Source organism: Vulpes vulpes, chromosome 1, assembly GCF_048418805.1.
Source record: "Vulpes vulpes isolate BD-2025 chromosome 1, VulVul3, whole genome shotgun sequence".
Lineage (NCBI taxonomy): Eukaryota > Metazoa > Chordata > Mammalia > Carnivora > Canidae > Vulpes > Vulpes vulpes.
In genome coordinates this window covers 81847813-81873974 of record NC_132780.1, presented here as the reverse complement: position 1 = coordinate 81873974, position 26162 = coordinate 81847813, and the positions used below count along the sequence as shown (strand labels likewise).

At 43.7% G+C, this 26162-nt stretch overlaps 1 protein-coding gene across 2 annotated transcripts in view; it reads left to right on the top strand.

The window, feature by feature from the left end:
• The window catches only part of UST (uronyl 2-sulfotransferase), a 294362-nt gene that overhangs the window by 188101 nt on the left and 80099 nt on the right, over positions 1-26162 (top strand). For both annotated transcript variants that reach the window (XM_072718839.1, XM_025997981.2), the window contains exon 5: positions 1675-1828. In XM_072718839.1, coding sequence (XP_072574940.1) covers positions 1675-1828 — 154 coding nt within the window. The remainder of the gene's footprint in view (positions 1-1674; positions 1829-26162) is intronic.

Here is a 26162-nt window from a genome sequence, read left to right as displayed (position 1 = left end):
CAGATTGGCAGGCTAACAGGCAGCATGTTTTCCAAAGTGGAGTAGTCCAGAATGTCATTTGTGCATCGCGGTGCCTGAAATTCCACCCCTGGAGAGTCATTCCTTTTTGTACCTTTGGATTCTTCTCTCTGGAGGTTCTCTTTCAAAATGCAGATAAACTGAGGACAATACTATGTGAATTAATACACAAAAAAGGATTGGTTGGTGGCTTGTTAGGTCTACTTTCCTCTACAGCAGAGCCCTGTGGTAGCAGCAGAAACTTGCCAACCTAGAAGCATACACCCAGGCATTCCTGTCTTCAGTGGTTGAGCATCTATTGTGTGCCACGCACTGTGCTAAGTGACATCGTTCCCCACTCTAGGAGGCCACAGTCTGATGGGGGAGGCAGTGCACATAGTGCTGGGGAGAGGGACTGGGACACGGCATAGTGCTGAATTGCTGAGGGATATGATTGATTCTGGGCTGGGTTTCGAAAGGTGACAGAGTCAGCCAGCTGAAGAGAGATTGGACAGGGTCATGTCTGTTTTCTCTGAACTCCCTCTGACCCCTGACAGAATGTGGAGGCATTCTCATCAGAAGGTCATGGGGTCATCGGGTAAAAGGAGCTGTGGGTCCATCAGGAGGTCCCCAGAGTGAGACCGCTGTCCAGAGCCTGGAGTGTTCCCCCAGGCCTCTCAGGGTCACTGCTTCCAGGCGGGTTGAAGAGAAGGGGGAGGAGTCCTTAAGAACAATTCAGCCAATCTCATCATTCTGCCTTGGGCCAGCCTTGCCCCCAGTCTAGCATTCAGAACATCTGTCCAAGCCCTTTATGGAAGGCATTAAAATGGAACACCTAGGTATTTGTTTTATTTTTATCTAAAACCAAAGAGCCATCACTTGAGGATAATTATATTGACTCTTGTTGTGTTCATAATGTCCCTTACCTTACTACTTCTCTCAATTCTCGAATCTTCTCTCTATGGTTCAGAGCACAGAATTCTGGAGCCAGACTGCCTGGGTTCGTTTCCTGGCTCAGCCACAAATGACTCACACTCTCCCTGCCCCACATGTAAATGGGGGTGATTATGGTTTCTGCTCCGTGGAGATGTTGTGAGGCTTCTATGAGTTGGCCACAAAAGGCGTTGGCAACAAAGTGATTTAATAAATGCTGTGTGTGTTTAATAAACCTTGGCTAATATTACCCACTTCCTGTAGAGCACCTTATCCGAGACTGTTTGAATCAGAACAGAGACTAGGCACCGTGTCACCCAGTGAGGGAATCAGAATTTATCAAACATTCTGGGAGGGCCAACCACCTGCCAGTGTGTCTGTGCCAGACCCTGGGAATACAAAACCCAGCACAGCGTGCTCCCGCCCCCAGGAACTCACAGCCTAGTGAGAAAACAAGACAACATCTACAGCTCGCTGCTGACAAATCCAGTCTTTTGCATAGTGCCATGCGGCCAGCAGTGCTCCCAGACTCCCAGCAGGTACCTGCACAGACATTTCCTGCACAAAGTAAAAGGCCGGTCAGGAAACACCGCTTGCAGTTTACGTGGTTCACTGGTCCCTTAGGGGATGGGGTCCTATAATGCTAATTTAAGAACTAGAGGGGAAACAGTGCCTGAGGGGGGCTTTATTCTCCTCCAGGACTGATGGGTTGTAACCAGCTCTGTGTTTGTGTGCATGTGCTAGGTTTGGAGGAGACCAGCCTGTCTACATCAACATCATTAGAGACCCCGTCAACCGGTTTTTATCTAACTATTTTTTCCGCCGATTTGGAGACTGGAGAGGGGAACAGAATCACATGATCCGCACCCCCAGCATGAGGCAGGAGGAGCGCTACCTGGTAAGTCCTCTGGTGTCCTCAAGAAGCGGTCCCTCCCCTGCCCTGGGCCCACCCCTGGAGGCCGGGGAGCTCTCCCTCTCCTTCCCTGTGGTGCTCCCGTGGCATTTCTGTGGCACACTCCCCAGGGAGGAAGTTTCTGCCGGTGAAAAGCTAATTGTCCCAGATGACCCAGATCCTGACAACATCTTCTCAAATGACTTTCTAACCTTGTTTTTCTCGGTTGGTATTTAGCATTAGGTTTTAGAGCCTAGAGCAGAAATAACCCTTCCTAGGCTAGCCTGACCAGCAATATTGTCGTTTAAATGTGTTTGGGAGTCTCTTAGAGGGTCATGAAGTGTTTTCCTATATAAGGGAGTGGTGTTTTCAGAGAGGATTTGAGATTCCATAAAAGATGTGGGCACAAGTGTGACCGTTTACAGGTCACCTGATATCAAGTCTGGGTTCTTGCCATCACAGCACAACAGAATCAGGCCATCTTGGCAGCGACCATCTGACCTTTCTGCACCCTGTTTGGGGACCCTCAGCTCCATGGTGGTGTTAACTTTGACCCCAGTAGCTGTTTCCATAGTGCAGAGTTAAGAACAAAACCAGAGGGCTGAGTTACGCATCTTTCCACCAGCACCAGAGCAAAAGTACATTTCTCACCTGTTTGTGGCCTAAATTGACAAAAACTTGCTGAGTAGCTGAGAGCCTGTGGTGAGGAAGTGGAAATCGTAGTCTCTGTGTTGGAGGGAGCCTATTGGGGTCCCACAGACCCATCCTGGGCTATCGAGCACAAGCAGAAGGAGAAGAAGGTAATGAGGGGTCAGTGTAAATCTGTTCCCAAGGTGGGAGAATGAGGCAAAGCCTGAGCCCACTGCTGCCAAAGCCAGAGAGCATCCTTGTAGCTAAGGAAAAGTGTTGTTTCTCACAGGTTCAGCCAATGACCAGACTTCTCTTTCCTCATCTAAATTTTTAAAATGCAATAAAAGTATGTGTTTGGAGGATGGGAGCATTTTGGATGTTGTCACTTAATATGCCTTAAAATCCATGAGTGGAGTTGAGAAAACTGAGATGCATAGAGGTTGTGTCTTATCTGTTGCAAAACAAGTCACTCATAAAAGGGCCAAGACCAGAATCCAAGCCCCGACACTCACCATTGAGGATTTATTCGGCTACCTAATGCTTTAATGAAAAGTATTTTTCAAGTGGCTTTTTATTTCTTTTGAAATTTTGATGGCAAAAACTCAAATTTTTTTCTTTAAACTACATGTTATAAATATGGCTATATAATTTTTATTCAGTGACAAGTACATTTTCAGGGTAGAGAACCACTTACCAGTGATGCAGGCAGGCCAGGTCCAAAGACTCGGGAGGGGGTGGGGGGTCTCCGCAGGACCAGCCAAGAGGATCCTTGGCATGATGCAGGATGGAAATCAAATGCAAGCCAGCAGGAGGTGAAAGCAGAGTTTATTGAAGATATATAGAAACAGAGATATAGACGGAGTGTCCTAGAGACTTGGGAAGGAAAGAGGGACTCTTGTCTTTGCTTGGAGTCTGGGGTTCCTGTTGGTGATTATGGTCTGGTGCATGTGTCCTCTCAGACCTCCAGGAACTGGTCAGAACAAGACAGGGTCCAGGTGTCCTTCATAAAACACTCATTCTCTGAAGCCAGTGGTCTTGGCGTGGAGATAGGTAGTGCCTGTGCTCTCGAATGGGCACATGATGCCTCTGCTTGGTCACTCCTTAGATATCATCTGTTGTGCCAGGAAACTCCAAAGATAATCATTATCTTTTTGTCTCTTACAAGGAGGACATACCTGAAGATAAGACATGTATAGGGAGGGGTACAAGTCCTAGCAAGAATGGAAGCTAGAAAAGAAGCAAAGGGAAAAAACCCAGCCTTTTCTTTCATGGGGTCCCTGCAGTGGGTGCATGTATGGCTCAATCAGAGATCAGCAGGGAGAACAGTGTGGCTGGTGTAGAGTGAGGGGTGGGGACAGGAAGGTAGCAGGAGGTGAATTCAGAGAAGTGAGGGTTGGAGACATCAGATCATATACAGCCTGTGAGTCCCTCCAATTTCTCTAAGTGAGCTGGGAAGTGACCTGAATGACCTCAAATCGAATACACCTTCATCAGGGATTCTTTGTCTTGAATCTCAGTGAGAAAGCCTGAGCCCTTCTCCCAGCAGGGGACGTGTCATCCCATCAGCCTTCAGATATCCTCAGCAATTCTCCTCCTACTTTCTAGGAGTCAGGACCTCCCTCCTGCTCTAGACCTGTATCTGGCGGATCCCTGGATGCTTTCCCTGAAAGTCTTACAGGGCTCCTCACACTCAAAGTTTCCACACGGCTCTATTGAAAATGGTGTTTGTGGGATGGTGACCCCAGAGTTACGCAGTGCACAAGCTACACAGCTGTACAGGGAGGTCCTGATGTTCTTCCTCTGTGCTCTCAAAGTTCTGTGCTGGTAATATCATCTCTCTGAGTGATATGTCTTGACTTCTCTCCTCCCAGCATTCTATAAGCAACTTAAGGACAGGATAGGATCAGAGTTCTATCTATGTCCTTGGCACCCAGAAGAGGGGCTGAAATATTGGAGGCCCAAATAGCATTCTACTTACTAGATGACAAACACGTATTAATAAGGAAGTAGAAGGCAATTCTCTAGGTTTTTCTATCATGTTTTTTGCCATCCTGTAAGTCATTGCACATAACATACTCTTCACACAGTCACACACACGCAATAAGTTATAATCATTAGCAGAGAAATTGTAAACAGGAGAGAAAAAAAATAATGGTTTAGTTTAAAAAAAAAAAAAGCCATAGAGTGGGGCACCTGGGTGGCTCAGTGGTTGAGCACCTGCCTTCGGCTCAGGGTGTGATCCTAGGGTTCTGGGATCAAGTCCCACGTTGGGCTCCCCACAGGGAGCCTGCTTCTCCCTCTGCCTGTGTCTCTGCCTCTCTCTCTCTGTGTCTCTCATGAATAAATAAATAAAATCTTAAAAAAAAAAAGCATGGAATATTGAAAGTTGGTAGTTAAGGCAAGTCTTCTATGTTTGAAGAGCATGTTATGTGCCTTTATGGTGTGATTTGAGAGATTCTGGGTAAATTTCCCTGCCTATAATTCTACCCTTAGAGATTTGCAGGGGCCCCCTTTCCAAATGTGAGCACTGTGTCCTGGGAAGGGCCTGTGTCCGATGAGCTCATGTCATTCCTTGGCAGGGCCCCAGCAGGAGAACACTGGGCTCCCCAAAGCAGCACAGGGAGAAATCAGGGGAGCAGGGAATCCAGAGGGGAGCCCAAGGGACACGTGACTCCTTCATGACCTGGCCCCAGCCTGACCCAGTTAGAAGACTCTTTTCTTGTTCAAAGGATAGTTTGTTTATTTGGAAGAAGACGATCTATTGCCTTTTTTTTTTTTTTAATAGCTGAAACTTTTTATTTCATCTCTTGGTCCATTAAACCCTTGAAATAAAACTGCCCCCTTTCAGAGCCTGTCCTCATTTTGGCAAGCCTGGGTGGTCAGTTGTTTGACTCAAAAGAGGGTGTTGTTTGTGTCTCGGTGGGGTGTATGGCAGCTGTGAGGAGACCGCTGTCCCCTCAACGAGGCCCTCCCTGGGGGCGAGGGCCTGAGAGGAGATGTGCAGGGTGAACCCACACCCGAGGAGGCAGGCGTGGCAGGCGACCCGCTCGGGGCTGTGAGATGAGACCTCTCCCTGAACACTGCACACACGTAGAGTCACGGGGGCTGGCCCGAAATGGGTCTACTGATGTACCCACATTATTCCAGATCTTAGTGCTCAAAGCCATTCGCTTTATCCAGTTGCCAACAATCAGGCAGTTCTGCTCCTGGCCCTGAGCCTTGCAGAGCTGCTTAGCATACAGCTGAGAGAGGGCCAGGGCCTCTGAGCCTGCCCAGGGGGTGAAATAATATCATCTTGTGATGCTGGGCGGTTTGGAAGAAAGTGAAAAAGGTTAAAGGGATCATAGGATTTGCAGGGTCCCTGGAGGTCATAAGGAAACTCTTGTTTCACAGGTGTAGGAATGGGGCCTGCGTCTAGGGGTGGGTCAGAGGCCCTGCCAGAAGTAGAAGCCTGGCCTCCCAACTCCACGGCTGTATTGTTGGATCACTTGGACTTTAGGTTTTACTTCCTGCATGGTAAAAGGAGAGGAGGACTGGGCTGGGCCAAGTCCTATGCTTTTTGCGCAAAATCATTTTGTCTGACACATCTTTACAAAGACACAGCTGTTATAACAGTTTTTTTCCCCCCAAAATATTCAAGCATCTTATAGCTATTTCCCATTTTTCTGGAAACAAATAGATTTTCTAGAAGTTTCTATTTCTTTCCAAACCATGCTTCACTTGTATCTGCCAAAAAAAATTTTTTTAATAAATTATTGCTATAATGGATACAAATTCAACTTATAGCAGCCACGCCATGAAAAGGCACTTCTCTTAGGCTCATTTTTCTTTGTCCAGAGTCAGAAAATTGGCTGCCCAGTGCAGTGGTGGCAACCTTCTTTTTTGGTTTTAGAATCATACAGTGGGACAGAGCTGAGTGCAGGCATACTTGGATACATCCCAGCACAGGAGACTCTTCTCCAGCTGGAGTCCAGGCTCTTTTATTTCCAGGGTGAGGAGATACCTGGCACTCTGAATGCAGTTAATGAAAGAATGAATGGCTGCTAATGAAAAACAACTATTGTGATTTGCAAGCAAGGGAGAGCATCTCATATTTGCAGAAACCACTTTTCCAGTTGCTGGATTTCCCTGCAAATGGATTTCCTGCCCTGGCATTTCCACTCAGTTATACGTGTGTGATTTCTGCTTGCTGTTTGCCTAAAACCTGGCCTTAGAAAGTTTCATGGTAAAGGGTTGTGTGGAGAGATACCAGTTTTCACTTTCAAACTCCAAAAAATGTCAAGTTGGACTCCTTACCCCAACTTATTGCAAACTCACTAGATGACCCTTCCACAAGATGATCTTCCATTTGAAGAGTGGGGAGAGGAGGAGAATTTTCCCAGGGAGGAAACTGCCTCTGTGATACTGTTTATTCGGCTTGGCTGTAAAGCATGGAAAGTAATGCATGTTTAAAAGAAAAGATGCATAATTTACAGCTTCTTAATTCATAAAGAATTCAGTGAATCATGTTGGCCCCATTGGATTCTGGAGAAGTCTGAAAACCGGCCAGCGTCAGCAAAGGTTTTCAGAAAGCTATGCATTTTAATTTGCTTGAAAGTTTTGAACTCTAGACGTCCTATATCTTTGGAAATGTATATGTGAAATACTCACTTCTGGAAATTTCCACTCTGTCCTGACCAGCTGAGGCTGTACTGTGAATGAAACCTCTGGTTTGCCTCTGTCTCTAAAGCATCCTTCTTCTTAAAGAAAGAAAACAAAGGAGAGATTGGATAATCTGCTTTTTAAGTATTTCGATAAATATGTCTTCCGAATTTTTGAAAGTAAAAAAGTAATACTCTTCCAGCTAGTTCACTTTGGCTTGTGATTGCAGTTGGAGATAGCAGACTTGCTGGGTGACCCAGCAGTGATAGAGCCTCTGTAAACCTTACTCTTCTCATCTGTACAGTGGGGACATCTTGCTTCCTTTGTCCATATCACAGGGTTGTTGGGAGAATAAATTAAACATTATACGCAGAATTGCTCTGATAGCTAAAAGTCTCCAAAACATGTTTTAGCATTGATGCTTTCATTCCCCAGGCTCTGTTCGTGGCTCCCCATGCCCTAAAGGGACTACATCCCCCGGAAGACAAGGGCTGCTGTTCACATGTGGCTCAGGCCACTCTGGGCCTTGTCCTGAGCTGCGAGATCCACCTCCGCCAAGATCTCAAATGGCCCCACTAGGCCCCTTCCCCTGGGAATCTGTTTCTAAGGAAACTGGTTCTCTTTGTGTTCCCAACAGCTGGAGACATATTTTGATCCCAGCCCGCTGGCATATATTTGTCCTGTGTTTATTTTCTTGAAAACCCAAGCAGCTACGGGCACAGGGTAGTAAAGTCACAGAAGCAGTGGACTCTCGGCTCCGAGGGCATGGAGAGGAAAGGTGTGCCAGGACCAAAAGGCTCCTGTGTGCCGTGTGAGCCATACAGAGGCACAGAGGACAAAGGAGTCCCCACTTGAGAGAAATGTTCTTGAAATCCATTTGTCCTGAGGTGTGTCAAAAGCTGTGATGAGCATTGTTAAAATCAAAGACACTTCTGGGGTTCAGCAGTATCTGGAGTACCCTGGGGGGCTTCCAGCAAGCAGAGAGGATGATGGGTGCAGGGGAAAGAGAGGCAGGGGAGTTGAAAACAAGAAGGGGCCTCGAGAAAAAGCCGTCTAGGAGCATTGTGGGGGACAGAGAACCTCCAGCTGTGGCTCAAGATGCATCAAGTAGCCAGAGCCTGAGTGTGGCGTGGAGTGGATTAGTGTGCTCTCCTCATGTTAGCTCACTCCTCCTCCAACATCCCCTGCTGTGGGTATTAGCACCACCCTTCAGCTCCCTTTCATAGGCTTAGAAGGCCAGCCCTGACAGGCTGCGTGGATAGGGTTGGACTCTGAGCACGAGGCAGTTGTGTTAAGTCACTTGGGTTATGCGATGCTCAGATCCACTTGGGTTGCCCCAGGGAACTGGGGCCAGGGGGCAGAAACGTGATTGTGAGGATATGTCTAGTGATGAGGACAGAAGAACCACCACTGCCAGCAAAGACTAGGACGTGCCCTGCAGAGCCCAACCCATGGGAAGGGCAAGGGGCAGAGTGAAGCCCAATCTTACGGTGGGACATTAGAAGTGGCTCAGAACTGGAGCAAGACCTGGCCACCAGGTCATGTTGGCGCCAGGTTGCCCAGGGGCTTCTAGCTCCCTATTCAGCCATTCGCTCTCCTCTCCCCAGCATCAGTGGCCTCATCCACGGCTCCCACAGAGGTGCCTTGTGTTTCTCTTTAGCTCATATTCCAGGCCCTGAGTGACCCCAATTTGTCCAGTTGGTCACTCCATCCAGCTGTCTCATATGTCATGTTTGGCTGCCCCTGACACAAGTCTCTGCTCTGGTCAAGGGGGTAGTCAGATGGATGGGGCAGGATGGAGCACCTGCATGTAAGCTTCCCATTACTATTGTGACAATTTACCACACACTTAGTGGCTTCAACAACAGAAATTTCTGATTCTACATTTCTGTAGGGTCAGCAGCCTAATACAGATCTCACTGGGCTAAAATCAAGGTGTTGGCAGAGCCACATTCCATGTTGGAAGTTCAAAGGGAAGACACATTTCCTAGTTCATTTGGGGTGGACAGAATCCATGCCCTGTGGTTGTAGGATTGAGATCTCATTTTCTTGCTGGTGATCCAATGAGCACCATGCCTATTTTCTAGAGGCATCTATGTTCCTTAAAATCTGATCCCCTTTTTCTACCTTCAAAGCAACCAGCGGTGAGTTGGGTCCCTCACCTGCTGCAAATCTCTCTTTCTTCCATCTCATTCCTTTAACCCAGCTGAGGAGGGTTCTCCACTTTGAAGGATTTGTGTGATTAGATTGTGTTCACCCAAATAATCCAGAATAATCTCCCCATCTCAAGGACTGTAACCTTAATCACATCTGCAGAATCGCTTCTGCCACATAAGATACCATATTCTCAGGTCCCAGGGATTAGGGTGTGAGGCCCGTGATTCTGTCTGCCACAGTGTCACCAAGGACTGAGAGGAGTGTGGAGGTGATGTGAGCAAGACAGGCATTTGAAACTTGACCCATCCCATCTATAGGTAGGGGCCCACATCTGCTTTCCACTGTAGCATGCTGCCATGCAGTGGCACCAAACTATAGCCTCCCTGCTTCTGGTCTGCAAAATCAAGAGTCCAGTCATATATTTTAATTTTTCTCCTACTAGTTATCCATTCATCTGTCCATGCATTCATTCATCATTCACTTATTCAACAAACATTGGTAGTACTTTCTGTATGTCAGGCACAATAATAGAAACTGGAGATAAAATATTGAGCAAAAATAGAGTCTGTGTCTATACTCATAGAGCTCAGAATCCTATAAGTGAGACAGGCATTCATCCCCAAACCACACAAATGCATGCGAAGTAGTAAATGCATCACATGCTATAATGCAGACACATGGCCCTGTCCAGGCATGGACAGGAATGGGGCCCTGGGCAAGTCTGGAGGTCAGAGTATATTCTTTAAAGAGGTGGCAGGGCACCTGGGTGGTGTGGTCAGTGTGGTTGACATAACCATCTGAAGGTAAAAAGAAGGAAGAACATCCAGATATAGGGAAGAGCACATGCAAAGGTCCTGTGGTAGGAAGGAGCACAGTAAGCCTAGGGGGAGAACAAGGGATGCTAGAGCAGAGTGAGCACAGGGAGGAAAGAAAAAGCTCAGTCTAGTAATGTGGGAGGCAGGGGTCAGGCCCCATTAAAGAGCCCCGGGAAGACACTCAGGATTTAAAACAAGGTAGCCATATTTACATGGGATACTGAAACTTTTACATTTAAAAAAAAACAATAGCTACAAAACACAGAATACAGAAGGACTCCAAGTATGTGGATAGACAAGATGGTTCAAGGCTAAGCGCAGAGATCCAATTGGGAGATAAATCAAGGAGCAAGTATTTATGGAGTACTGCCCATGCACAAGGAGCAGCTCCAGTTTGGGGCAGGGGTGGTGATGGGGGAGCATTTACAAACAACTGTAAAAAACCTCACTGTCCTTCCAGTTGTTAGATGCTTGGCTAGCAACAGAAGAACCAAGCTTGAAAACTTCACCACCAGCAAGGAGAGAGGTAATAGCTCAGTGCAGCAGCACCAAAATTGTCATTGGCTGGGACGGGTTTAGTTAGTAAAAGAATGATGCAGATACAACGGGAGAATCCAGGTGAGGAATGTAATCTGGGAGAGTTCGGGTCACTGGGGGAGGCTTCCTAGCCCAAATGGGAGCTCAGTCTTTAAGGATGGATGAAGATTAAGGCAGAAGTAAGGGTCAAGAGGACCATAGGAGCAGAGTGTTTGTGCAAAAGCCTGAGAGCCTGAAGCTTGCTCTTTGGTGAGCTGCACAGCTTGGCTGGAGCAGAGGGTTTAGGGAGGCGAGGAGCTTTGGGACAGTGCAGCAATTCTCCAGATGGCCTGGAGCAGGGGAAGCAGCATGCTTTCCTGATGGAAGGTCCCACCAGGAGCATCAAACCCAGGGGCCGCCAGAGCACAGCCAGGTGCATCCGCTGGCCACCTGTCAGCTGAGCTCATCTGCTCCTGACCCCGCCCCTCACTGTGAGTCAGTGGCCCCTGCAGCTGTCTCCTCACTGGGGGCTGAGCTCTGCACCCCTGCCTGGGCAGTTGGCTCATATTCACAAAGGTGATGGTTCTCAGCCTGGCCACTCATTAGAATCACCTGGGAGACTTGGAAAACCTAGTGAGACCTGCCTCCCACACCCAGCAATTCTGGTTTAATTGATCTGGAGTGCAGCCTGGGCTTTCAGATTTGTTGAAAGCTCTGGAAGTGATGCCAACACATAGCTAAGGTTGAGAACTATGGAAGGGTAATAACACACCATCCATTCTTGGCTGTATTAGCAGGAGCTGTTCTCACTGAGAGACGCACCTCCTGAATATCTTCTAGAGTCTTACTTTCTGTATCCTCTGCCCATTTGGAAAAAGCTATATTTGCCTTCCCCTTGGAAATGTTTCCACTTGTAAGGCTTTTAAACTGGCATGTGCAAATAAATGTCATTAAAGAAGTTTGATGGAACAGTGCAAGGTTTGTTGTATTTATGCACACTTGCATATGTGTTGTCAGGCTTTCTTCTAAGTCGACGTGGGTAGGGCAGCCCCGGTGGCGCAGCGGTTTGGCGCTGCCTGAAGCCTGGGGTGTGATCCTGGAGACCTGGGATCGAGTCCCACGTCGGGCTCCCTGCGTGGAGCCTGCTTCTCCCTCTGCCTGTGTCTCTGCCTCTCTCTGTGTGTCTATGAATAAATAAATAAAATGTTTTTAAAAAAATAAATCCACATGGGTAATATTTATTATACGGAAACCAAATATATATTATACGTACATTTTTAAATCTTTTTTAAAAAATAAATCCACATGGGTAATATTTATTATACGGAAACCAAATATATATTATACGTACATTTAGGATCTCACTTTATAGAGCCCTGCTTTAGGCAGTAAAACAGAGAGTGAGCACTCTGATGAATAAAATATTTTAGCATGAGGACATCTTCACTAACAACTCTTCAAAGAGACATGTGTCACTCTTTAAATGCCGCCCAGTTTATACAGATACATGTACATGCTAAATAAAAAGACATGGCTGAATAGAACTACACTTTAAATGCAATCAGGAAATATTCTTTAAAATAATGTGCCCTAAAAGTAGTCAGGGCACTTACTATTCGAAGAAGTTATGGGGTGAAGTTTTATATAAAGTGAAAAACTAATGGCTCAGTTGATCTGTTTTAACATGTAGAATTTCATACCCTACATTTGTTTTTTGGAACCCGGTACATCTTTATAGTTGTCCTCAATTTGCTTTGCCAAATTGTAATATTTTTTTCTCTGCCTCATCGTTTTACATATGCAGCATAAATTCCCCAAAGGCAAGATGACCTCCAAATGTGTTCTTAAAAATATTTTGCAAAGTCTGAAGACAGACAGGAAAAGTAAAAGTGTAAAACATCTAAGAGATTCATTGGAACCTCAGCTTGAATTCTAATTGCAAGTACTTATGAAAATGTCAATATTAACATGAAATAGCTGGCAGTTTTTCTAATAAATGTAAATTGAATTAGATGGTGTATAATTGGAAAAATGCTTTGCTTTGCTCAGGCTCTCTCAAAACAAGCCCTAGAATTTGTTAGCTGCAGAGACTGGCCCTCTAATGGCTGGAAATAGAAGGACAAATACTTTTGACTACAAGGAGGATAGAAAGTAAGGAGAGGGCATGGCTGACCATTTGGCACCATAGCCAGGCCCTCTTCCCAAAGCTTGGGACATGATGTAGATGTTACTGTGAGTATATTCTTTAAAGAGGTGGCAGGGCACCTGGGTGGTGTGGTCAGTTAAGCATCTGGCTCTTGGGGATCCCTGGGTGGCTCAGCAGCTTGGCGCCTGCCTTTGGCCAAGTCATGATCCTGGAGTCCCAGGATCAAGTCCCGCATCGGGCTCCCGGCATGGAGCCTGCTTCTCCCTTCTGCCTGTGTCTCTCCCTCTCTCTCTCTGTCTATCATGAATAGATAAATAAAAACTTAAAGAAAATAAAAAGCATCTGGCTCTTGGTTTCTGCTCAGGTCGTAATCTCAGGGTAATGAGATTGAGCCCCACATCGGACTTGAGACTCTCTCTCCCTCTCCTTCTGCCCCTCTCCCAGTGTGCACTCGTGTAGTTGGCGTGCACATCCTCTTTTTCCCTCTCTCTCTAACATAAATAAATAAATCTCCTAGAAAAAAAGAGGGGGGGGGGGTCAGTAGGGACTGAGGAATGGTGAGCCAAAATCATACAAAGTGCCTTGGAGCTTCAGGGCCATCTTCAATAGAAGCAGGTATAACAGATACTGCTTTCCTGAAATGCAGCAGGAAGGTAAAACTTACCTCAAAATACTAAAAATGTAAATGCCTAGAAAAGTTATAGAATAAATAATCAAGCCTGGAAATTGTGATGGTCTTAGCTCTAATTAGTTTTGCAGAGCACACTTAACAAACTACTTCAGTTCCCTTTCATGATTGACTAATGAGTGTTGCAGACAGAGTAGAAGTTTTACCAGTAAATGTGGCTTGGTGGGAATTTGATAGGAGGTTTGATATTATCCCACATGACATTTGCATTGATCTTCAGGAACGCAGCCAGGAATGAATGGAGCAGGTGTGTATGGGGTGGGGGTGGGGCGGTGAACTGGCTATAAAATCATGCAACCTGTAGGTACAGACCACTTTTTCTCTGGCCCTAGGCTCATGAATATATTCGTGGTTGAATGAAAGAACTTTAACCAAAGCCTACTCAATTTCATGACAAGGAACGCTTTTTACAAACAGCTCTGAATTTTATTTGACAAGGTAAAAACACAATGGAATTGTATCAACATTCAGCTCAGTGTTTCTATATTCATATCCTTTTGCATTAAAGAGGAAGTAAGCTGATAGGAATTTATAGGAAGATGGCTATTGCTATCTTGCAAGTATGCATCTTTGCCACCTGCAGAGTTTTAAATGCTCACTTCCAGTTTTTGAAATGAACTCACCTCTTAGATAAGACTTGGGAAAGAATCAGCAGATGTATAAAAGAGGGTTAATCATTTTCAGCAAGAGACAGAGGAATCATTGATGACGATAAAATATCAGATATAATGATGACATTCTCTAGCTGACCCCTATTAATAAAAACCATGTGAGACTAAGAAAAGTGACCTAAACCAGGACACTAAGATTAATCTCAACCAAATTTGATGGCTGCTAGGCTTTATTTCTCCAGGAATGATTTCTCGGTGTGGATTATCCTTATTTTTTGCTTGCTAGTATGTATTGCTTCTTAAATCCATCCAGTTATTTCATGATTGTATATGTCTTATATTTTTACTAAAATGTAATTCTCTAAATGACAGGACATAATCCCCTCTTTTCATCTTAGTACATCACAGCTCTGTGGCCAAGACCCAGCCTAACTTTCAGTACTTACTTAATAACAGCTACAAATGTACACAGAGAACCAATGACATTTCCCTTTCTTCTCCACTTGCAATAAACTTCAGTGTATTTTGGACACCTATAATGTGACAAGCACTGTAATGGCAAGCAAGCTGTGGTAAGACGAAGACGGGCATCTGTTCCTACTTCCTGCCTCTACCACACACAAGACACCCTGTATTCCACTATTAGTGAGTGAGACTCCCATCTGTTCAGTCACCCAAACAAGAAACTCTGGAGTCATCCCTGCCTGCTTTCTTTCCTAAACCCCCCAACCCATGTGTAATTAGCCACCAACTTAGCCTATAGTCCTCCTGAAAGCAGAGCCTGAGGCAAGGGCTTGGGTGAAGGGTGTGGGGTTTGAACAACCATCCCAGGAAATGAAGGTACTGGAGAGAGAAACAGGGAAGGAGGGAATGCCAGTACAATAGTGTGTCCTCACATTGATCTCTCCCCTGGAAACCAAGGCTCATGCCTGCCAGGACTCTCTGAGGACAGTGCAGAATTTGCCCTAAATTCTTCTGCTTGGGGAAAGAACAAGGGGAGCATTTACCCATTGGTTTCATCCTTTGTTTTCAAGTTTGCCCCTTAACTCCCTCACATCTGGGCTTTGCATACATGAGTTCCAGGTAGGTTCCTATGGGTGTAGCCCTAAGAACAGAAAGCAAGGGATGTGGCAAGCTGCCGAGGCAGAGTTGCTCTCGTGTGAATCTGTGGCTACCGCAACGGCTAAAGTAAAATTGGCCATGAGAATGGGAGGTAGGGTGCAAGAGTGTCCAATTCACCTGCCAAGCCTGTTGGTTCTTCCTCCTTGACCACTTTCAGATCAGTCTCCATCACGGGTCATCAATAAAGCCCTCATCATTTCTTACCTGGATATCTGCAAAAGCCTCCTGGGCTCAATCAACCTGTCTCTGGTTCATCTTCTTTCAGTCCATAATCATAATGTCCAGTGTGCAGATCTGACATCATCATTCCCCTGCTTACAACTCTTCTAGGTCTTTCTGTTCCCTAGATGTAAGGGATTTTATATCTATCAATAGTATAATAATATCATTATTATTTAATCAATGAGCATCATAATTGCTTGTGAATCTACAATTATGTCAATAAAAAAACTTCAATGATTAAAAGCATCAAAAACCAACAGAGAAAGGATAGGTTAATCAGTACATAGCATAGGAAAAAGGAAGATGAGAATGAGCCTGGTTCTGGGAAGAGGATGCAAGAAACATGGTTTGATTAGATTTATTCAGGAAAGCAAAAGTCAAAGTTAGATTGATACAAATTATTGAATGTCTTAAAAATCAGAGAAGAGACTTTAAAATTCATCACAGAAGGTAGGAGTCACTAAACTTCTTGAGCAAGAAGGTAAATAACATGGTGTAGAAACATGTGCTACACTTAGACTTTCTTCACTCTGAAGCTATTTAAAAAAAATTCTCCATGGTGTCTTCCAGGTTTTTTGTTATAATTCATATTTTTTAAATTAAAGTCTTTGATTCATCTGAAATTTGTCCTGCTGTCAGGTATAACATATCAATCTAGTATCTTTTCCCCGCAGAGAGCTAACAAATTATCCCAACAACTTTTATAGAACAATTCATCTTTTCCAAACTGAAGTGTCACTTTTAGCGTATAATAAATTCTCGTTTTTGGAGGGACCTGTTTTTGACGTTTAATCTTGTTTCCTTCATCTGTGTCTTTAGTACAGAAGCACACTATTATACATTTAATCTCTTCTCATTAATCTTTTCCCCCAACTGTCCTAGCTCTTTGTTTTTGTTGATTTTTCCATGTGAACTTTTCAGATCCTCTTGTTTAGCTCCCTTCTTTTTCACATATATACCTAGAATTACCCTTACTTGTTGGGTTTACATCAAGTTTTGGATTAACATATAGAGAATTGACATCTTTATGTAGAGTCTTATTATTTGAGAATGTATTTTGCCTTTCCATTTATTCAAACTTCTGTTATATCCCTTGAGGTATTTTTTGAAAGTGTCTTCATTTAGATCTTGCACAGTTAAGTTTATTTCTAGGTTATTTTATCTTTTTTTATTGTTGTTGCTATTGTTACATATTATCACTGTTAATAAATTCTATATATTATTTTTCAGTCAGCCAACTCAGTTCTTTACTGTTTATCAATAAATCTAAAGGAAATTCTTTTCATTTATCAGATAAAATTGTGTCCCCAGCTAATAATGATAATTTTTCTTTTTTTTTTCCAGTTTTTATAAATCTTATCCAATTGCTTTTGTTGGTATCTCTAGAAAAGTATTAAATATAGTGGTGATAAGATTTGGCTTCTTAAAGAAAACAGATAAAGTAAAAATCAAATCACTGTCAATGTTTGATCATTTCTACTCTTTTTCTACTAGAGTATAATGTTTAGGATCTAGGCTGTTTGGAATTTCATTTCATTTATAAGTGCTATAAATCTCAATGTCTAATGACAGAAAACCTAAGGAAAAGACAGTATTTTTCAAATCTTCCACCTTTAGATTCCATTATTGGTAACTACCACCACTATTATCTAGTGACCAGAGTGACTGCATTTTCTGCAGCCTGTCTCTCTGGATCTGTGAGGGAAAACACAATATACTAGGGATAAATTCAATGTCGGAGTCCCTTCTTGAAGTCTCTGCACTGGATGTGATCTTGTTTCTTTTGCCATGGGTATGATTTTTCTGGCAAGTCAGTTCCTTGGTGACCGCATTTAATAAATACAGAATGCATTCATCATTCACAATTTTGTAGTACAAAGGAAACATGAAAAACAACTAGAGCCCAAGGGTGGAATTAAGTACACATTTTACTTTCCCTTAAATTATGAACAAATATAAAAATGAAGTGTTGCCAGGTCAAGATCATCTTTGGTGAAGTCAGGCCCATCTCTGACACTGAGACCACACGTCTCCCCAATTTCTGTAGAACGGTCTTCTTTGACTTCCTGTAAGACTGCTATAAAAGGACCAGAAAATCCTTTGATGTAAACCTGAGCACACCTGAGTTTAGAAAGGCAAGGACTCTTTGGTTAGGACCTAGTACTTGGAGCAGTTGTCAATCCATTTAAATACAAATATGAAAGCAAATAAGCCAAGATCCATGAGAAGAAACTTGACGGTGGGCATTTGGGTGGGTGATGTTTCTCATCGAAGTTTTGGGCTTGAAAAGCACTGTGGGATAGCTTCAAAGTGACACCCACTTCCTGCCACACTCTCTCACAGACCTGTGTGGTTGGCAGGGCTGCTAGTAACTGAGCCTGTAATTTCTTCTTTACTTCTGGAAACTAAGTTGAAGTGAGAGAATAAACCCCATCACTTGAATTATTTTGACTTCATATGTTTCTGAGACTTGACTTTGTCATTTCCTGCTGCTCCCCATCATTAAATTTAAGTCACTAATATCAAAAAAGAGTGTATGCCTTTTATCTTTTACCAGATGTGAAAAGCTGAGTGACTTTCTTTATTTTGAACCATGGGTTCCTTTTCCAGCCCTTTACAGATGGGCTCCTCTTCTCTCATGATGTTTCTTTCTTTGCACTAATACTTACACTCTGTGTCTTCATCTTTATCAGGTACTCATGTTCAGCCTTCCTTGGGTGTCCTGTAAGAGTCTCGTGCAGTCAGTCTCAGACATCTTGTCTACTTTATTTTTGCCCAATTGGATCACTTATGTATGTAAAATTTTTGAGTAATATACATATGTCGCCAATCTATAATGATCCTGATTCAAAAAAAGGTTCTTCTTCGATCATTCAGCCAATTTGCACTGAAATCCTTTTTATTTTTCTTTTGGAATGCCTCTCAGATTTCCTCAGCTTCTCTCCATTGCTGCTGCCACACCACAGTCTTTAATAGTTCTCACCTCAATGACAGCTCCCCAATAAACTTCTGAGGATTTTCCTCCCTTACACCTTGCTTAACGCTGCTACATTTATTTTTCCAAAGCAGCCTTTCGCATCATTGTTTCATCCCTTTCTTAAGAAGCTAGGTGACTCCTGTCTTCCAGGATGAATTCTAGTCTGTTTGAAACTCTCACTAACCTGGATCTTCTTAATTTACTATCTTCCCAAACACTAATCAAACCAAGTTGCTCACATCATCTTCCCAGAACAGGCTCATGTCCACTCCCATCCCTGCCCTTATGTTGCTCCCTCAAGCTGGAAAGCCTTCTCTTTTCTTTCTTCATCCATATACTATGTATCCTTCAACAGTTCATCTCTGGTCTTAATTCCAACCTTTGAGGTGCTGTCCCTTTTCTAGAATTCTAGTTACTCATGTGCTCTTCTCCCATCACTTACTCTTGAATTCATATCTATTCCAGGTACTGTTAAGCCCTTACATACTTAACTTGATCCTCACAACACAATCTTATGAAATTATTATTATATTATTACACTCTCATTTTATAGACAAGACGACTGATGTTCAGCAAGGTTGAATAAGTGATGAAGCTAGGATTCAAACTCAGGCAGTCTGGCTCCAGAGGTCACGTTCCTAACCACTATGCTGAACTGCCTCTTGCTGTTCTGTGTGACTCTCTTATTGTTTCCTGAGTCCTTCCCAGCCTGATGGGTAGCTTCTGATGGGCAGGCATTATCTTCCCATTCTTACATTCTTACATTCTTTTCGCTGCCTCCCTAGAGCCCATTGTGTAGGAAGCTCTTAACAGAATTCCCTGTATATGTGCCAAGAACTTATCTGTCTTACCAGCATGTCTTCACCTAAAAAATTAAAAATTAAAAAAATTAAAAAAAAACAGGGTCTAGCACATGTTAAGTGCTCAGAGAATATTTGTTGAATAAATAACTAAATGAGTATTTGATTGATTCACAGTTTGATAAACATATTATCGAGTCAGGGCATCCTTCCTAAGTTTTTCCTTTCACATAAATTTGCATATCTGTATTTTATGTACAGGTCTCTCAGTTGCCTCCAGGCCACTGCCCGGATTGAGCTGGACATTTTCCAAAATCAAATGGATGTTTAGCTGCCCTCAACTAAGTTAATTGTTGCTTCTGTGGATATAAAGGGTTTTGGAATTCATCTCTATTAGAGTTGAGACATTAAGTCTACCCATTTAATTAAATCAATATTTTAGTATCAAAACCAAAAAGAGACACTGTTAAGTTTAGAGTGCCAACAAACAGTACTTTTAAACTTGAGGTCTATAGTGCTTGCTTATTAAGTAAATAAAATGGTATCATTAGTTTGACACATTTTAACATTTCATCTTTGGAAATCTTTATGGGAGAGCTCTTCTAAATGGAAGGGGGCCATTATTTGTTTTATACCCCATGCCTGAAAACTACTTTGCTCTCCACTTTTCATCCAGTGTCAATTTTAGCATTTTAGATAAAAGACACCTCATCTAATTCTATCTAAATGTTATTAATGGAAGTCAGGCTTCTGCAGAGCACAATCTGTATTTAGTTTATTTACAAAGCCTCAGTTAGCATTGAGAATTTTAAAATTCAGTCAAAATAAATGATTTTACATCAAGGGCTAAATTAACACCACGTTTTCAAAGGGATTTTCTTTTGAAAAATTCAAAGGACCTCATTAAGTCTACAGTCTTCCAAAAAATGTGTTCTCCAAGATAACCTTATTAGTCCCAATTTGCAAATGACAAAGTTGTGGCAAGAAGCAATTAAATATCTTTACCAGGGTCTACTGGAATGGAGTCACCCAGGGTAGGCCCTTAACTTACAATTGGACCATCATTGGTTAATTAAAAGAAGAGACCCTAAAAACCCAACAGGCAGAAAAGTGATCAGCAAGGAGGAAGCCAAATGTAAGAACAGGATTTGTCATCAGGCCTGTTTTAACATGGGATCCCAGGCAGTCAAGAAGAGGAAAACAAACAAAAAACCAGACATCAATTAGTCATAGTACTTAAAGGTAGAAAAGAAACACAGAGATTATCTCATCTAAACCACTCATCTGAGTACTTTGGATGAGCAGGAAGGTCAGAACCACCACATGGAGTGATTCTCATCATCTTGCTTGCTGTTGGCTGCAAAGGCACTAAGCCCAACTGGGTATTTAGCAGGAAAAGTAAATTTAGGAAATAAAATGTCAAGAACAAATCTATGAAGTGTAGGATGATCTAAAAGGGTGTACATGAAGTCCTGAAGCAAAATTACAAAGCCCGGAAATGATGGCTATCTCCTACATTTTTCTAATTTACTGTTCACAGTCCACATACTATAATCCCACACCTATCTGCAATTGGAGGACACAGTTATGTCAAGGTGACCACATCACCATGGATGGACCTCTGTCCCCACCACATACGCATACACATGCTCACACTCACACACACACACACACACACACACACACACTCAGCAACTGAAAATTCGATTTATTTATTTTTTTTAACTTAAGCTCTTCTTCCTGAGTTCTTTCCTCTAATTATAAATAGGCCTGGTCAGTCTGGCATTTTGTTCCATCTTCTAATGAACCTTCCCATCTGCAACTGATTATGTACATCATGTGCATAAAATGATCAGACTATTTATATTCTAATGTGGTTAATTCATTCATTCTTTCTTTCAGCAAATACTCAGCACCTAGTCCGTAGCCAGTATCTTTGGCAGATACTGAGAATACAACAATGGAAAACACAGATGTGGTTCCAGCCCTCACAGAGTACATAATCTGTCAGGGAAAACAGGCATTAAACAAGTAACTGGGAGAGGTGACCTGGCTGTGGGAATAGTCTGTGCGGAGGTCAAGAATCTCAGGTACATCGAGAATCCCATATGGATGGAGTTTAAAAAGCAGAGTATAAGGATGTGATAGAGATATGGAAAGGTGGGCAGGGCTAGATCATAAAAGGCCTCTAAAAATAGCCTACATATTATGGGCCTTTATACTGAAGACAATGAAAAGTCATAGACTGGTTGAGTTGTGGTTGGGGGTGAGGTGGTGAGGGGAGATGAGGTGATAAAATTTGCATTTGAAATTTTATGTAAAGGGAAGATACCTGGAGCAGAACTAGACAAATTACTTTGGTGTGGAATAGATCACGGTAGAGAAGGCCAACAGGAATGGATAGATTAAGACACATCTAAGAGATAGAATCAGCAAGCTTCCTGAGTGATTGGACTCGGAGCTGAAGGAGGAGAAGGCATTAAGGCAGATTCCAGGTTTCTGGTTGGAGCAATTCAACCTGAGAGTGGAGAATGAAGAGACAAGGAGCAGGAAAAACAAGCTCTTCTTTGGGTCTGCTGAGTTTCAGATGCCTGAAAAATATGTAACAGGGACATCCAGCAAGCAGAAGAGAGGGCTGGGCTGTATATATGGAATTGGGAATTATCAGTATCCAGAAAGAGGGTAATTAATCTACTAAAATATATATTCCATAAAGGGTGAGATCACATCTGGAACAATGCTGGTGCTCAGTAATTATTTGCTAAAAGTTGTTGAAATGAAACCATGGGGTGAAATTAAGGTTGAGGATAAAAGAGCCTGTGGGTCACCCATTTTTTAGCACACGTTGAGGAATGGGAAGCAAAAGAAACTGAGCAAGAGTCCCAAGAAGAGGACAACATAGAGATGTGGCATTACAGGATCACAGGAAAATAGTTTTCATTGTTGGAAGTTTCTGCGAGGGGCAAGCAAAATGAAACTAGAAAAATAGAGCCATCTTGGATTTAACAGCATGGCAAGAGCAAGTCGTCTTGGAAAGAAGAATTTCCATTCAGGATAAGGATAGAGGATGGAGTTGAGTGGAGGGCAGGAATGACGAGGGAAAGGCAAGGGCAAGGGCAAGTGATGGGAAGCCTTCATTGTCCTGGTGAGGAATGCACAGACACACCAAGGTTGTCTCTCACAAAGATAATGTTCTCTTTAGGATCACTTACCAGGGGAAGAGGCAGGTCCTCAAAAACTAAGGGTTAAGGAAATCTCACAGCACTCCTTTTTTTAAAAAAATAATAAATACTTATTGAGCACTTACTACATATAAAGTCCAAAGTGATTAACATGCTAAGGTCCTCCAAGATGAGGTTGGACAGGCAGAGATTTATTGGAAGAAACGCTAAACCTTTCAGGGTAAAAGGAACTGAGAAGAGCCATGAAGAACAGATAAGGAAGAATGAAGCAGAAGCTCAGACTACAGTGCCATTCCCAGAAAGTTTTGGACAGGCCAATGGGGAATCTTCAAGCTGAAGTCATTCATTAGAGGAATCCTGCATCTTGCGGGAATGGGCCTGCCATACTCAGTCTTTGGCCAAGAGCAGCCCATGGGAAGCATGGTCTTGGCACAAATGAGGTGATAAGTTCAGACCAAGGAATCTGGAGCCATTGATCAATTACTCTCCTGATAGTAGGAAAGTTTCACAGCTGCCACATATACAGTATCTCATTTAATCCATATAGCATCCCTCTAAGATGTCATCATGCCCATTTCATAGATGAGACACCAGGGATTACAGAAGTTAAGTAATTGCCTAAATTCAAACAATTAGTAAGAAACAGAGCCTAGATTTCAACTAGTGCGGTAGATCTGGCATAGACTTACTGACTAACTCTTAAATTTTAGGAATCGTGCTATTCAGTTGACATCAAGATGGTAGCTTGAATTTGGCCATGGGTAAGAGTGCTTATATTACAGAAATTTGCAAATGCTCAAATCAGGCCTCTGTATGTTTTTTCTGGAAAGGTGGATGTTATACACTCACCAGCACAAATCAGTGATTTGAACCCAGGTCTTCTGACTCCAGAGGTGCCCTTCCTACCTCAGTGATACATGCAATTCCCTTAAGGATTTCTCATGCAAAAATTCCCTAAGCCATCCTCCCTTCCTCTAAATCCCTATAGCAGGAGTTGCCATGCCCTATGTGTTGCCCTTCCCTGTACTCCTTCAACACTGTTGTGTGCCCTGGCTCCCTACCTAGACAGGAAGTTTCACCAGGACAGAGAAAGAAACTGTCATATACCTCTGTGTCCCCAGCCCCTGCACACCACTGCACCACTCAATAAATATCTGCTGATGAAGTTGATGCTGATAGACTTACTTGCTTCTGTTGATAATTAGGGAATGGTGGCATCTCTAAAATGATATAAAAGGTTGTGCTCGGTGCATTTCCGTCTGTTACCACTCATATTTAGATCCTGAATCTTACATTTAGGAAGGCAGACAGTACTGTAAGTGTTTCAACCTCAAGATGACCTTTTACAAGAACTGTAACATCCATTACAGCCCAGTGATGTGGTTGGTATGCTTCCTGCCTACTCCCACCCACACACCAGGAGATATATTAATTACCTGCCTGCCTGGCCACTGGCAGTTTGTTGTGAAATTGTTTATTCTCCCAACCCTGTGCTCTCCAGCCTGGGAAATAAAGCATCCATGCTGCCTGGAGGGAGGGAGACCTGAGGCTTCTCCCATTGTCTCACTCAGTCCAATGTCTGAGAGCCCAGCATCCGGAGAGAACAAGCCCAGAAAGGTTAGGATGAAAATCTGCCCGGGGGACTGAGGCCACTGTAGAAAGTGATGTGCCCTAAGTGGTCCCAAGACATCAGAAGACTTGGGTCTGGGGTCACTTCAACCTGCGTATATATGAGCTACTCCAAATAGTTCTAGTGCATGTGAGTAAGCCACAGAAGAAGCTTGTGCCAGGGAGCCTGCTTCTAGGAAAAAGGCAGGTCTCTCCTGAAAGCAACCCTTGCCCTCCAGCAAAGCTCTTTGAAAACTTCTGACATTGCCAAACAATCTGAAAGTCACCACTTCCTCTGCACCACTTCCAATAAGGTTTTGGTTTCTTCCTTATTAATTTATTCTAAAAATGCTTTTTCGAGTGCCTACTATGTGGCAGGCCCTTTTCTCAGCACTTGGGAGACATCAGCAAATAGAACACAATTGCTCGTGCTGTGGGGTTCACATGAGAGATCCATCCCATGCAGTGATCCTCTTGATCTTCGTTGCATGGGGATGTGTTCTTGCATCCAACATGTATTCATTCAGCCTACAGGCACTGGGCATCTGTCGTGCGTCTGCTCTATGGTGGTAGGGGCTGGGGCTGCAGAGAAGGATAGACTGTTCTGTTCTTGGAAACCAGTTTAAGGGGAGAGGCAGACACATAACCCCTAGGGTCTAGCACTAGGGGGGTATCTATGAGCACAGTGGATGGCTGAGGAGGTCGTGTCTGTGAGGCTTCCTCAGGATGTGACACTTGAGTTGAGTCCTGAAGGAAGAAAAGTAGAAGGAAGACAGAGAGAAAGCAGACTTGGGGGCAGCCCAGGTGGCTCAGCAGTTTAGTGCCGCCTTCAGCTCAGGACGTGATCCTTGAGACCCGGGATTGAGTCCCACGTCAGGCTCCCTGTGTGGAGCCTGCTTCTCCCCCTGCCTGTGTCTCTGCCTCTCTCTCTCCCTGTGTCTCTAATGAATACATAAATAAAATCTTAAAAAAAAAAAAGAAAGAAAGAAAAAGTAGACTTGGAACAGCTTGGTACACCTAGGAAATGGAAGGCAGTGAAGGTGGCTGGGGTATAAAAGTTTGAGGCAGGAAGTAGCAAGAACTGAAACCCAGCATGAGACAGCTAGGCAGGGCCTGCATCATGTGTCCATTCCTTAGTTTATTCTGCTTATTTTAAACAAACCACAACCCCCACAATTCCCTGAAGTCCACCTTTCTGCTGGTGTTCTCTGAAAGGTAGGAAGCCTGAGGGGGACATTCCCCTGGTCTCTAACCTGAAAATGTGGACCTGTGAGGTGACCACTCTGTCCTGTGCTCCCTGCCTCCTCCCAGCTACACCCCAGCCCATTCCTCTTCTCTGTTTTGTCTCAGTCTCCTTCCATTTCCAGATCCAGCCTTTAGAGGAGACTTCTGCTGGTCCCAGGGATGCTGTTCCTTTGCACCTCCTCCTTGTTACCCTCTGTTTCTGTTAATTCACTGGTAACTCGCTGGCCACTCTGGCAGCCCCTGGGAGGCCAGCCTTCTCCTCGGCCTGCATCCCAGCACTCAGTACCCACCACACTGACTGAGCCAATCAAGGAGCTTCACAACCACCTCTGCTCCTTCTAGAATGGCCCTTCCTGGACATTGGGAACCTCATTAATCCTCTATCAACCAATAACAATGGGATAATAAGTGTTCAAAGACTTTGAATAGACACAAAGCATAATTCGTAATTGGTAGTGTTTTGTTGTGGGAACTTCACGAGGATGGAATTCATTGACTTCACTAAATGCTCCCTAAATAAAAACCTTGGTCAAAAAGTTGTAAAGGTTCAAAAGAAATTAGAACAGTGATGGGAAGGAAGAGCTGGAAGGGAAATGTTGAAGTCAGAAATTTCAGGCCCTTCCTCTTTGAAGGAGGTAGCTAGCACACAATGAAAGCCAAGTCTGGGGTCTCTGTTACATTCTACAGACTGCTGTAGCATTTTACCAACCCAGACTGATGCGACAGGTGGCTAGAGCTATAAAGAAAAAAGATAATCCATGAAACTGCATCCCAAATAAAGGAAAAACAGAAGCAATTGGCCTTTTTCCCTGTTCAGATTAAACTGAAACAACTTGCATTGTGTTAACAGAGGCAACAGCAAAAGGAGAAAACTTGTGTCCCCAAGTCTATCAAGTGGGACACAGTCATGTGTGTCCCTCTGTCCAGGTGAATGCATCACTCATTCACTCCTCCCGAGGGGGACCCTAGAGCACTTACCC